The sequence below is a fragment of the Thalia democratica genome, chromosome 8 (assembly GCF_965202585.1).
Source record: "Thalia democratica chromosome 8, ktThaDemo2.hap1.1, whole genome shotgun sequence".
NCBI classification, from domain to species: Eukaryota; Metazoa; Chordata; class Thaliacea; order Salpida; family Salpidae; genus Thalia; species Thalia democratica.
Window position 1 is genome coordinate 31,427,129 of NC_139172.1, and position 13,667 is coordinate 31,440,795.

Below are 13,667 nucleotides of genomic sequence, written 5' to 3' on the forward strand. Positions count from 1 at the left end.
GACAAAAACTTTTATAACAAAAAAGTGCAAGATTTTGCATAATTAAAACTTTTGAATTTAATTTTTTTAAGAATTAGGTTAAAGTACGGTTTAAAAAAAGAGACAAGCGCAAGTTTAAATAAAACTCAAATGGCAGTTTTTTAATTAGCCAAAAAATAAACTTAATTATTTAAAGCCTTCAGCAATAAATACGTCATTTTTAAACATTAGAATCATGACAAAAAACTAAAACAACAGGTAAAAATTTAAAACAAAAATATTTAAATTTTTTAAAATATACGTATAAAAATGTAGAAAAATACTTTTTATTTTATATTTTTCAAAATGACTAAAAAAGTTTAATGTTTAAGTACAACTAGAATATATATTTTTTATTTCGCTAAAACTTCTTTAAACACATTAAATAAGAATAAAGTAAAATAAATGCAAAACTAATTAACGGTTCTGTTTGTAAATTATTTTTGTTAGGTTATCTTTAAATTAACTTTAATTGATCTAGTTTACGTCTAATAAACTTTCTTTTCTTCGAGTTTCTGAAAATTGATTAGTTATTTTAAAACTATGAACACTAAATTACTTTAAAAATAGATTTAAGTTCAAAAGACAGCGTTTAAGTTAGTTTTGATATGTTGCCGTTAAAAAAATTGCATCTAAAAGAACAGTTGTGTTTAAAATAAATATAAACTTTTTGAATATAGCATATAAACTTAAACTAATTACCTTCTAATGAAATTTCCTCGTCTGTTTTAAGTTTGATCATATCTACCCCATTGATGAAAAACTAAAGAAAAATAGTTTAACTTTTATTACAAGAGTACTTGTATCCTCTAAAAAAAACTTGCTAAAAAATTATAAACATTAGCTAAAATTACTTTTTGGAGAACTTTAATGTACCTACTGATAAAAAATATTAATTTTCTTTTTATTTGAGCAAAGATTCAGCTTCTACAATAAAATTTTAGTCTCATTTAATAAACTTAAACTTTTCTTAACAACTATTCAATAAGTTTTAAAACAAGTTCAAATGTTTTAGGTATAGAACCAACTAGCAGTTTACAAATAGATATTTTGTAAATTTAAAAAGAGGTTTACATATTTGTTTTACTATTTAAATTTGTTTTTTATTTCAAACTTACCGTTTTAAATGTGCCAGAAGTTGTTCCGATAATGTTTGTTTCGTTTTTTGAGTTAGTAGACAAGCTGCTCATTATAAGAGGTTGATTTTTATCCAAAGTTATCTGAACAAAAGTCTCGTGGTTAAATTGATATACAAAAACACAGATTTTAGTTTGGAAGTATTTAATGAAACACTGTTATTTTTTAAAGGTTTTTGTTAACTTTTATTGTTTTTATTTTTTTTATGTAAGCTGTTTTAATAAACTTTACCGTTTTAAATTACCTAGTTTAAAATTAAGTAACCAGTTACCAAAATTAAAATTTTATTACACTTAAATTTTAATTGTCGTACAAAAGTTTTATAAACAACGTATTTTTTTACAAAATCAATAAAACAAATCCTTAAAATAAACAAAAAATTACCGAATTGTATACTTCAAGCGGTTTGCCATTTACTAGTAAATTTATTTGACTATTGCTGCTTGTTATTTTAATTTCTGTCCATTCTTCGAGAGTTATGTTTTCAAGTATTCTGTTGTAAGTTTTTTTTTTAATAACTTAAGCAAACAAAAATTTAAATACCTCTCTGTTAACAGTTAGGTTTCATGTAGTTTCCTAATAAAATATTTTGCTGTTTTCGTTAAGAATTTTTAAAGCATTTAATCACATGAGTTTTTGTTTAAGTTTGAAAATTTTACTAATTTTTATGAAATATAAGTTAAAATTTTTTTTTGTAGTTTTGCACACAGTTTTAATCAATTCAAAAATACTTTTCTAGTCTAGAATTATATAAACAAATAATTTGTTGCTACAAAGAGTACAATTTTATTTTTATAATTTTTATTACAAAACTTGTCAAACTTATTTTGCCAACTAAGCTTTGAAACAAAAAACCAATTAATCAGTAAATTTCAAGTTTTAGGATTAAAATGCAGTTTGTTGTAAGAAACGCGACAAATTTATTGAATAAGAAAATATTTACTTGCAGCTTTCCGATAAACGAAACCAATAGTACTAATACAATTTTCTAAAATAAAAAAAAAATTGCAAACTGCCTTAACTGTTACAAGTAAGCTATATAAGATAACAATGAAGTAAATTTTTCTAACGTGTACTGCATGGCGTCTGAAATTTTCATTTTTATATCTCCTTCCTCCAACATAAATTCAGTTGAGTTAGAGTTCAAAAACAATAAACCTAGAAGTTATTAATTTTGGTAAATAACTCGAAAAAAATGATTTGTTATAAAACGCAAAAAATAAAAGTTTTTGATTAAAAATTTTAAACACAGTATTTTGTTGTATTATTAGTCATCAAAGTTTTGAAATAAATTAAGCTAGTTTATTGAAATTTATATTACAAAGCAATAATTTTTTTCATATATTTAAGGAAAAATAAATAAAACTTGATGCTAATAACAACCTAACACTTACCGTTTTTTCTGTGTGCTTTGAAAACAAAAATAATCACAGTTTCGTTGCTCGGCGGAATGTTTGATAAGTCTATACTTGTGGTGTTCAATTCGACAACTGTTAAAAAAAATAATTTTAATAATTTAGTTAAAAGAAAAACGCGGTAACTGAAATATTATTTTTATATTCACTCTACTGGTAAAAGAACAAAATCTAAGTCTTTAGCAAAAATAAACTAGAGGAAATATTCATGTTTTCAAAATTTTTATTCTTAAATATCTAACTACCACCTAATTTAAAATAAATTTAGCTGTTTCCTTTGTAAACACACTGGTACTTTTTTTAAAATAGAGTATACACCTAAAATTTCGTTCAGATAAATGATATAAAAATACCACAAACGACGTCACACCTGTATGTGAGCAGTTAACAAGTCTCCCTCGCTCATCCGGACACAAGCACTCGAATGTTGCGAAATCACTTTTCGCCCTGCACGCTTCGCCCTCCTTACAGGGATCGAACAGGCAGGGATCGGTGAGGTTTGTCGGAACTTCGCAGAACTTACCTGAAGAACAATTATGTTCTTTTTAAACTTGTTTAAACAAATTCTCAAAAGTTCATTAAATTGTTTGAGCTTTTTATGTTTTTGTATGACACTATATAAAAATACTTTTTCCATCAAAAATGGTAAAGCTATAACTATGACTTCAAAAAGCCTCTCTGGTTTCAATACTTAAACGAACCTTACTTTTACTTTTAACTATCAGCATTTTAATCAGGTGTTTCTGCATATAAAATAAACCTAAGATTAATGCAAATATATGCCCACTGTATGTTTATCAATAGTTAAACAAACCCGTATGTAAAACGCCGCACTGACAGAAGCTCGTGAACTTGTCATTCGCGTTTCCGACAACTTCAGCGGACAAAGTGTCCGTTTCAACATTTGCCACCAAGCAATCGGCGCTGTGAAGGCATGGGTTCGGGTCGCACGGGTGCTTTGAAGAACAATCGCTTATTCTGTCAGGTTCAGTTTTATCAAGTTAGTAAGGTTGTAAATGAAGAGTATTTACAAAAAAAAAAGAATCTAACGAAAACAAATCTTGTACAATTCTTTGTTAAACTTTTAGTTAATATAACAAAAAATTTTGAGCATTTTTTTAAGTTTCATACATTTATAGAAGTAATCTTGTTGAATTAAAAAAGCTTGTAAAACAAAAAAAAAATTTATGAAAATGTACAGTTTAATTTTTACTTATTTTTAAATAATAATTACAATCTTTACAAAATTAAGCAAAAAAAAAACTTTTATTAAAGTTGTCTTATAAGTTATTCTAAAGTAAAATGTGGTACTATAAAATTTATAATTGATTTTGCAAATAAATAAATTGGGAAGTTACCAATGGTAACCATCCTAGAGTACTAAAACTTATAGCAATACACCCTTCGAATTAAAACACTTGTTTTCCATTTTTTAACATTTAAGCTATTTTTGGTTTGTATGAAATACTGTATGTGTATCTACGAAAATTGGTTTAACAATCAAACAAAACAGTACAACTGTAATTTATCATTTTAGCTTCCCAAACACATTTTGAAGTACCTAATGTCTGCATAAATGTAACCGATAAGACCATATCAATCTGGTTTCGAAGTTTTACTTTGTCTTCTAAGCCAACGCATCATGTTTAATTTCGTGTAGTTGCAATCAAATTTCAAAACCGTGATTGAACATTCATGTTTAGAGCGTAATTTTCTTGTTAAATTACAATCAGATTGCCGTTATTTGTTTTCCACTTTTATCAAATGTCATCTTTTCTCGTAAGTTACAGTTCTAATGTCGTTTTTCTTGTTAGAGATATTATCTAAACATATCAGACATGATAAACTGTTGTGTTTTAAAACTTAGCATATACTTACATGACATAACAGCTTTGGTTCGTATGATATTAGTGTAAAAATGTCTAACAAATAATATTCTTTTAAAAAATAAGACTTTTATTTCTATCCAATTCGCTAATCTACGGAACAATTGTGCTAAGATATTATAACCTTTGCTTTGTCTTTTAAGTTGACAAATTTTACAAAACCAACTAAAAAGACACTTAAAAGCTTAAGTGTGAGGACCAAAATAATTTTGTTTATGTAAAACTCACTTTTCAAAAAAACTTAAAAGTTTACACCAACAAAACTCGGGTTCTACGTCAACACAAAAGGAAGAAACTGCTTATATTACGTCATAATAGCCTCTTATGTGGCACTTGAGGAGAAAAGAGCACTTTGCCAATATAAACAAGCAAACTTGAAGTTCGAGTTTTCGGAAATAAGTTATTGCTTGTTAAGTTATTGACAGCTAATAATTGTTTTGACAGTTTTTAATTATTTTTCTGATTACAATATCCTTTTGTGATGTTAGTAATGAAATCAACCTTACGACTCTAATTCGAAATAATTACTTTATGAAAAAAAAGACGTTGAAAAAGTACTGTTCTAAATAATTAGTTGAACAAAAAAGTTTAAAAAAAGATGTTAAATTGTATAAATAACATTATTTAAAGTTTAGCGTAATTAGCTTTTTTTTTACTTTACATTAAGTTATAGTTGAATTTTAAAAGTTTTTTTCTAATTAACAACTCTGTTAACTAATCAGGTTATCAGCTTACGTCACTAAAACTTTCAAAGATGACGTAACAACCTGTGCAAGACTTTGGCCTGTATTACATATTTATATTACTTTGGCAATATAAACAAGCAAACTTAAAGTTCGACTTTTCGGAATTAAGTTAATGTTTGTTAAGTTATTGACAGCCATGAATGGTTTAAACAGTTTTAATTATTTTTTGACTACAATGCCCTTGTGATGTAAGTAATTTAATCAACCTCACAACTCTCATTACAACTAATTACTTAACAATAAAATAAACTTAAAAAAATTCTGTTGTAATTAATTTATTGTGTAAAATAATATTTATTTATTTTGTTTTAAATGTATGATTTGCACTGTTTAAAGTTACAACACAATTAGATTTTTTTTTAGTTTATATTAATATATGTTCAGTTCAAACTATACATAATATTTTTAATCTCAATAATCCTGATAACAAGTCAGTTTATCAGCTACGTCACTAAAACTTTCAACTATGACGTAACAACCTGTGCAAGACTTTAGCGTTGGCCATCGTCGTGTTCATCCGGTGGACGCCCCTCCTTATTGTGACGTCATCGATGCATCCGGTCAGCCCCTTGCCCAGCTTTTCGCCCGTCGTCCGCAGCAACCTGTAACAATTGTGACGTCACACATGAAAATTAAGTAAACAGTTTGTTTGAATTTTTTATTTTAAAAAGTTAATTGTTTTGTTTTGAGTTGCGGTTAATTAAAGCAGCACTCGTGTAACCTTATACATTGCTTGAATTCGGTGACTCACAAACTGCGTTGGTATTTAGCTTGGAAATTTTGCTGAAGGCAAGTTGTTTGTATAGTTTTTAGCTATAATTGTTTCGTGAGTGAAACTAAAGTAAAAGTATTTTAAACTTATTATACATTAAGAGCCTTTAGTTGTAAAAACCAGTACAACGTAAATTTTCTAACCTAGTTTGTCATTTAAAAAGTATGATAATAAATTTGTATTGTCTGCTATTTTTTACAGTTCTATAGTTATGTAAAAAACTTAAAAAGCTTAGTACTTAAATTTTGATAATAATTAAAAGCGTTTACACCGAATACTTTTACAACTACAAAAACAAAAATATCAAAAAACTTATTTCAAAAGTTGAATATCTTCTTTAACTTATTTTAAAATTTTATTTTTATTAAATTATTTCATTTTCTTACTTTTTATAAATGTTTTGCTTTTTCATTATTCAAATAATTATTTTATAATGATATATAAAATTATAAATTAATGCAGTAAATTTTGTAATAAAATATTAAAGTGCTCATCTTAAAGTACAAAGTTTTCATCAAAGGATATTTATGAACGAATGGAAAGTTCAGTCGTAGCGATGATTTACAGAAAGTTGTAAAAACATAAAAAACCATTAACTGCGGCTGTATTTCAAAGATACCGAAGCCAAAATTTATAATAAAAAGCAGACTTTACTCCTTGCAAAAAAGGTCAAATTAGTAATGGCCGTATCACTCCATTGCAGTCCGTTCGACGGGCAATTAATAAAAATTTGCAGATAGTTTGTGCGATGACTAACCACCAGCCCGAAAGCTGACAAAAGAGCGAACGAAAATAGCAGTATGACGTCACAAAAGACTTTTTCGTGAGAAACTTGCTTTTTTTCTTGCTGCTCGGTCGTTCTCAGCTAGAAGTTGTTTGAACAGAGTTTTTGTTGTCAGCTCTTGCGCTCGCTACACACACACTTTGTTTGAAGTGCTTTGAAAGCGCAACAAGTTTTTTTAGATACTTTTGTTGTGTTTTTGTTGAGATTTTTAAAAAATATGTTTATATTTTGTTTAAATTCAGAGCCAAGTAACGATAGCTAAAAATTTAAGAATACTTTTAAGATAACCATTAAATTTGTTTTATTTATAAAAAAGTTTAAGTCAGGCTGGATATAAGTTTGTATAGTATTAAAAAAATTAGCATCTAACGTATAAAAAATCTAGCTGAAGTTTGTTAACCTATGCAGTTTTTATTTTGTTCCTAAATGAAAAATAATATAAAATTTTGTATTAGAACTTTCGAAACTTATAATAGTTTTCTCTCTTAAGTCAAATGATTTTTCTTATTTATGCTCGTAGTGAATTGAAAGAAACAAAGTTAGAATATTTTCATTCAAAATAAAAGTTTAAAAGCTTTTTTTAAAACAGGAAGCAATACATTTAGCGCAAGAATTATAAGATTTATCATGGGTTCTGTGAAGTAAAATGTTTTTTTTTGAAATAAAAATCAAGCTGTACTCACCTTTCCTCCATTCTTCTTTCCACTCCTCCCAAGTAAAGCTTGCTCTCTCCCCAGCTGTTCAGTCCCCTGCCCCCCGATTGTGACGTAATCTTCCTCCCCTCGTCAACCTGTGTGACGTCATTAAAAAGTTTGAAAAAACAAATTAGCGGTTCATATACGATTTGTTTTGACGTGATAAAGTTTTTTACACCTGTATGTTTTGTTTAACAGCATTTAAATGTATTAATTTAGTTTTTGGTTTTGGTAGTTTTATTTTAATAACAATAACTTTTGTGTATACAACATGTGCATTGTGCATATTATATCACTTACGACTGGTGACAAAATAATTAAAATATCGCTTGTTTTTTATTAAGATGTTAAATTTTACTTGAAAATACTATGGTAAACTAAACATTTGAAAACTTCGATTTGATCAAGAGTGAAAGTTAAACATATGGAAACATATGAAAATTCAGCATGTACTAGTAAAACAAATTGTGCTTAACTTGACTATCCTTTTTATTTTCAGCTAATCATACCTTCAACATAAAGTCGTTCCTGTTGACGCTGGATGTAACGACGTGCCAGTTTCCGTCCGATACCTCCACATCGCTGAACAGAGGAACAGGCTTGTCGACAATGTACCTGTGACGTAACAGAAGTTTTTCGTGACGTAACTATGCAGACGTGAGTTTTTAGTTTGATGTTGAAATATCAAGAAGTTTTTAAATGTTTGAGTCTTGATCTTTTGACAACTTGGTTGTCATAATTGTTTTGAAAAGGTCGCATTAACAGTCATGAATTAAAATTGTATATAATCCGGTTTAAAATATAAAACAGACTGACAAAAAAGTTTTGATGTAAGTTTGAGATGTCGTTAACATTTCATTGTTTTATTGTTTAAGTTTTAAAGAACAAAGTCATAAATAATAGAGTTGTTAGTTTAAAATATGTCGTGAAATCTAAAAGAAGAATTTTTTTAAAATAAATGTTTACTCAGTTTACTTCACGGTAAGTTAAAAATTAAAAAAAAAGTCTGATGAATAAAGGCTTAGAATTTATCTTTTTACGTAAGCATATGTTTAGCTAGAAAAAAAAATACTTTAAAGTATTTAAAAATAAAACAACTGTGAAAATGCTTGATCTCATTTTTTAAGCACTCGACTATAGAAAAAGGCAGAAGCCAGCATTAACAGTGATTGATTTTTCAACATATAAACTTTCTTACTTATCTTACATTTTACGTGCCTGAAAAAAAAAACTGGTTCTATGCTATTAGTTCAAAAAAACTACTGCGCAGTCATGTTAGTCTGAAAACACAACTTTTCAGACAACCCGATCGGCTTTCTCAAAACTCGATGCATTGTTCGTTAAAAAAAAATCAACTTTGCGGCAAGGCCTTAATCAAAGCTGCAAAATTTCGCACACCAGCAACGGCTAGCCATTATGACGTAATGTTTCTTGTTTTTAATAAACGACGCCTTTGTTGCAGTTCAAAACAAAAGTTATGTTGTTTCGCGCTCGAGGATTAATATTAAAGCCATTGTGCGAGTGGGCTCACAGAAAAGTAATCTGTTTTTGATGAAAACTGCGTGCAGGTCTATATGGTCGAACAAGAGCAGTTTTGTTTAAAACTCAAAGTGTGGAGAGACAATAAGTCTTTTAAGCTGCGTCTAAATAAGGAACGGTTTTGTCAATGATGGAATGTATTTTGCTTTTTTTTTATAGTAGCTCCATTGAATGATATTTTTTGTGTTTACTTTGTATAAGGTGGGTTTATTTTCCCATTTTTTCAGTATTTGTGGTGAGAAATTTCTATCCTATTGGATAAAGTTTCAGCGAATTAGTATGAATAGAAAAAATGTAAATTGTTTATGTAATAATTATTAGAAAAATAATTAAGAGTAAAGTTTTGCATTTTCTTGTTTATTGACTATTTTTGTTTATCAAGCTGTCTTTTTGTTTTGTAAGATTTCATTACAATTTTGAACTAAAGTATTTTATTAAATGGGTGTTTTGAGTAAAAATGGTTTATCATCGGTTTTAAACTTAATTAAATAAGTAAATACCATTTTCGAAATAAAGATATATTAAATTAAGTTAAAAAATCTTTTTTTTTATATGTATTTGTTTGTTTGTATTTGTTTTTATATTTAAACAAAAGTTATAGTGTTAAAGCTTAACAAAATTTAACAAAAATCTAAATTGACACAGAATTTCTAATTTATAATTTCTAATTTGAGACAGAACTTTTAATTTAACTTTATTTTTAAAATGTATATACATATAAATCTTTTTACTGAGTACAAACATTTGTTTTAATATATACTTTTTAGATAGTTTTTTCAAGCCTGTTTTATTTTAAACTTTGCGTTGTCAATAATAGTTTACCTATATTTTGGTATCTACTAAAACAACAAAAAAATAACATTTAATGTTCAAATACAAGCTTTTTCAATTAATTGATAAGCAAAAAAATACTCAATTAATTAATAAAAATTTTTCAAGAATAAAAATAAAATTGTTATATACACATTTAATGTAAAATATAAATTGACTTACTTGAATATAAAAACAAGATTCTTAAGTAAAAAAGTTTGTTTTTATAATTATCATAACTACTTAACTAAGTAAATTTTCTTTTTTTAACTCAAAAGTATTTTCATATCAATTTATATGTAATTTAGATTTTACAAGATCATAAATCACAAGCAATATTTTACCTGCAGACAACTTGAAATCTAAAACTGATTAAACTTGTCTATTTTACATGCATATGAAAAATAAAATTAAGACTTAAAATAATAAAATGTAATTGAAATTTAACAGTTTACCAACAAACAATAAAAAAATACAATCAATTTTATCTATAGACAGCTTTCTAAAATCTAAAACTGGTTAAAAGTATTTTAGACTACATGCAGACAATAAAAGTTTTAAAACATAAAATTAGTATACCAACATACAAAAAAAACAATTTTACCTGTAGACGACTCTTCCCTCCTCCACGGATATCGTTATGGAGGACTCCCCGTCGGTGAGGTGGAAGAGAAGGCCGTGGAGGTCGAAAGTCTTGAAGGCGAACTTCACTTTGATCTGTCTCATGTTCGGCACGCCGTCGTACAAGATGTACGAGCTGCCCCCGAACTGCGGGCTTGTCACCCTGACGGAACCTGCGTTTTCGTTTGATTTTTGTTGCTCGCAGTACGATTTTGTGTGTGAAAAGACAAAAAAATAATGATTTTTTAAGCGATTTTAATTTAATCGTAAATTTTTTTATGCATTTTAGCGTTTAATATTTTTAAATGCGTTAAAGACATTTGACAAAACTTTAAAGACTTTGTACAAAAATATTTTTGTAACAAAGGACGTAAAAAAATTTAGTTTATAAAAAAAACTTATATATACCTGTTTTAAATACTGAAATTAACTGAAGTTCGTTTTAAAAAGAAATCTTGTTATATTTACAATTTCAATTTTATCTTTTAAGTTGCAATCATTGTTCACAAACTTTTAACAGTTAAAAAATTGTGGTAGGTAAGAAATAATACTTATAAACGCAATCTATTAAGAAATAATAGTTAAAAATTAAAAAAAAAAAACTTAAAACAAGTCAAAGTGATCCTTAAATTCTAAAGCTAAAAATGTTTACAAGTACGAATACTTCAAAAAAGGATCACTTGTACTTTTTATTATAAATAATACTTTGTGTGTTAGTTGAAGTGTGTAACCCTACGAGACAATAAGCATGTTATAAAAAATGTTATTCAGAAGTTAATTATAAAAACAACAAATTTAAAAGCATTACAAAAAACGTTTAAAAAATTTTATAATGTATTTTTCTTATTTCGTAGGAGATATTTCAACTAATAACTAATTAGATGTAATAAAAAAAGCACAAAATTTTAGTTGCAAAAGGTTTTTTTAAACTAATAATAATAAAAATTAAATAAAAATCTCACCTTCTTCATAGGGTGGTTCCAGACCTGTAAAAATGAACAGATCTATTTAAATAAGAAATAAATGCATTTTCGTTTGTATATTAATAAAATTATTCAATATAGAATGAGTTGACTAAAACATGCGGTTAATGTAAAAACAAGCAACCTGCCCTGCATGCGAGTTAGTAGCGACGAAAACGGCTCTTTTTACAAGTTGGCACCAGAAAGATAATGCAGCAAATGTCCAGGCGCAATAATGTTAAATAAAACTGCACCTTGGTGATGAACTTAGCATTTGGATTTAGTTTTTTTTATATAAAAAAATTATGTACCTTTTCAGTAGAGTTTTTTAAACCATTTTGAACTGATTCAGTTTGTACTTTAATAAAAACTGTCTGAAATGTTTTACTTTTTGTCAAGATTTCAGTTTAGATAAAAGTACATCTATAACTAAAAAAAAATTCTTTTAATCATTTTAGTACTGATAAGTTTTATTAGTTTTTGGTATATTTTAGTTTTTTACAACTACTTTATACAGTTGTTAATTTTGCTAATAGTTCTATAAAATAAAAACTGCTTTGTTTTCTATTGTTTATTAAAAGCAAATTAAAATAAAAAACACAATGAATGTTTATAATTTTTTTTTTAACCGGCAAATAAAAATTACTTTGGTAGTAAAGAAAAAAAAAGATATTTTCTAGCTAAATTTTCTACTTAGGATTATTCAAAAAATATTTCATGTTTAATTGATTTAAAACAAAAAGAATTGTAAAAAAATTTGAACTTGAAAACGTTAGTTTAGAAATGAGGTTTTAACTAAAAATAAAACATGCCATATTCACACCAGAAATAAAAATAAATCATGCAAAACGAACTGAATGAATAAAAAAACTATTTTAATTTAAGCATTTTTGTTTAAAGATAGTTAAAGATTTAGTAAAAGTTTCTAATTCAGTAAAAGAAATTTCAAAAACATACTAAAGCTTTGAGTAAATAAACTAAGTTTTTAAAAGAGTAAAAAGTACTAGACAAAAACTTTTTCAGCAAAAAAATGTGTATTTTAAGACTTCATTATGAAAATTACTATAAACTAATATGTTTTAATTAAATAAAAGGTTGAATTTGAGTAAAAATTTCAATGCTACATCATTAATAATTAAAATTTAATTAGTAAATAGTAAGGCAGCCATGACTTATTGAACTTATTAAGAAATGCTGAGGTTTAAACTTAGAATTTTTTTTTTGGTTGAAATAGTTAAAAACATTTTAATGTTAAGTTAACAACATTTAAAAAAAGTAAAAAGAAAAACTTAAAAAAACATATAAAACATTTTATACCGATATTCTTTAATACTAGTAAAAAAATAAAATATCCAAACTTCGTAGAACTTGAAAAGTTGGAAATTAATGAAGTAGTTTAGAACTATTTTTAATTTTGCTTTGAAATATCTAAGACAATGAATTTCTTATAAGCAGCTTTAAACCTAAATATGTTATTTTAAATTTTTATATTATTACTTGCTTATAGAAAAATTTTAGATTTGGAATGGAGCAAAAACTTGATCGGAATTATAACTTTTTTTTGAACGTTTAAGTTTTTAATGCACTAAAATCAGAAAAATGTTAAATTTCATGACGACACGAAACAAAAAGTATGACTGCAAGTACAAAAACAAAATTATAAATTAAATTTATAAGTGAAAGATACCGTTTGGTCGCAGACTCGCTTCTTTTTCTAAATAAATAAATATATCAATGCTTTAAAAGTTCAAAGTTTGAAAAGTTTAAAAAGTTCGAGAATTTAAAATAACTATTTAATTAAATTAAATCAAATTTATTTAAAGATTATCCTGTAAGTTTGTGTTTTATATCTAATAATCTTTTAATTTGTTTTTTAAAAATAAGGAAAAAGAAAAGTGTCAGTGATGGTAAATGGACAAAAAATAAAAAAGTGATAGAGCAAAATGAGAGAACAAAAACGAGAGAATAAAATTGAGACAATGAAAATGAGAGAGCTAGTGAAGTGTGGCGCTACCTGGTGTTCGGAACCGGTACTTTTCCGCGGGCCCGCCCCTCTGCAGGAAGTGGTTGGTCAGGTATTCCCCCACTTCGGAACTGCTCACGTCATCATTCAAACTCAAGGAGAAATCCACTGAAACTTTTCTGCCGCTCGACGGCGCCCTGCTGAACTGGGTGACTCGCACGGATCGTATCTTGCCGCTGAGCTCGGCCACTTCGGTGAGCTGGTTGTATATCTGGAAATTTAATTTGTTATGATTTCAGATAATTAAAAAAAATAATAA

At 26.8% G+C, this 13,667-nt stretch overlaps 2 protein-coding genes and 1 long non-coding RNA gene across 5 annotated transcripts in view; 1 reads left to right on the forward strand and 2 right to left on the reverse strand.

The window, feature by feature from the left end:
• Positions 1–441: 441 nt before the first annotated feature.
• Positions 442–8,787, reverse strand: LOC145843138 (uncharacterized). Its single transcript, XM_082950600.1, has 12 exons — positions 8,717–8,787; positions 7,963–8,068; positions 7,442–7,548; positions 5,682–5,804; positions 3,385–3,548; positions 2,941–3,093; positions 2,550–2,645; positions 2,226–2,313; positions 1,540–1,648; positions 1,137–1,238; positions 721–781; positions 442–533 (listed from the first exon to the last, which is right to left on the reverse strand). Exons 1-12 carry the CDS (start codon positions 8,785–8,787, stop codon positions 496–498), a joined length of 1,218 nt encoding a protein of 405 aa, XP_082806726.1. The 3' UTR covers positions 442–495.
• On the forward strand, positions 6,880–11,932 carry LOC145843366 (uncharacterized). 3 transcript variants are annotated; one of them, XR_014370233.1, is made up of 3 exons: positions 6,880–7,633; positions 7,953–8,110; positions 10,413–11,932. It is a non-coding gene; the product is annotated as an uncharacterized LOC145843366 (long non-coding RNA). The 3 variants fall into 3 exon arrangements; XR_014370234.1 differs by having other exon boundaries at positions 6,880–7,589; XR_014370232.1 differs by having other exon boundaries at positions 6,880–7,568.
• LOC145843140 (agrin-like) overlaps positions 11,369–13,667 on the reverse strand; it is a 38,771-nt gene continuing 36,472 nt past the window's right edge. The window contains exons 28-29 of the mRNA XM_082950601.1: positions 13,400–13,619; positions 11,369–11,409 (exon numbers count right to left, since the gene is read on the reverse strand). Of these exons, the coding sequence (XP_082806727.1) occupies positions 11,369–11,409; positions 13,400–13,619 (261 nt within the window). The remainder of the gene's footprint in view (positions 11,410–13,399; positions 13,620–13,667) is intronic.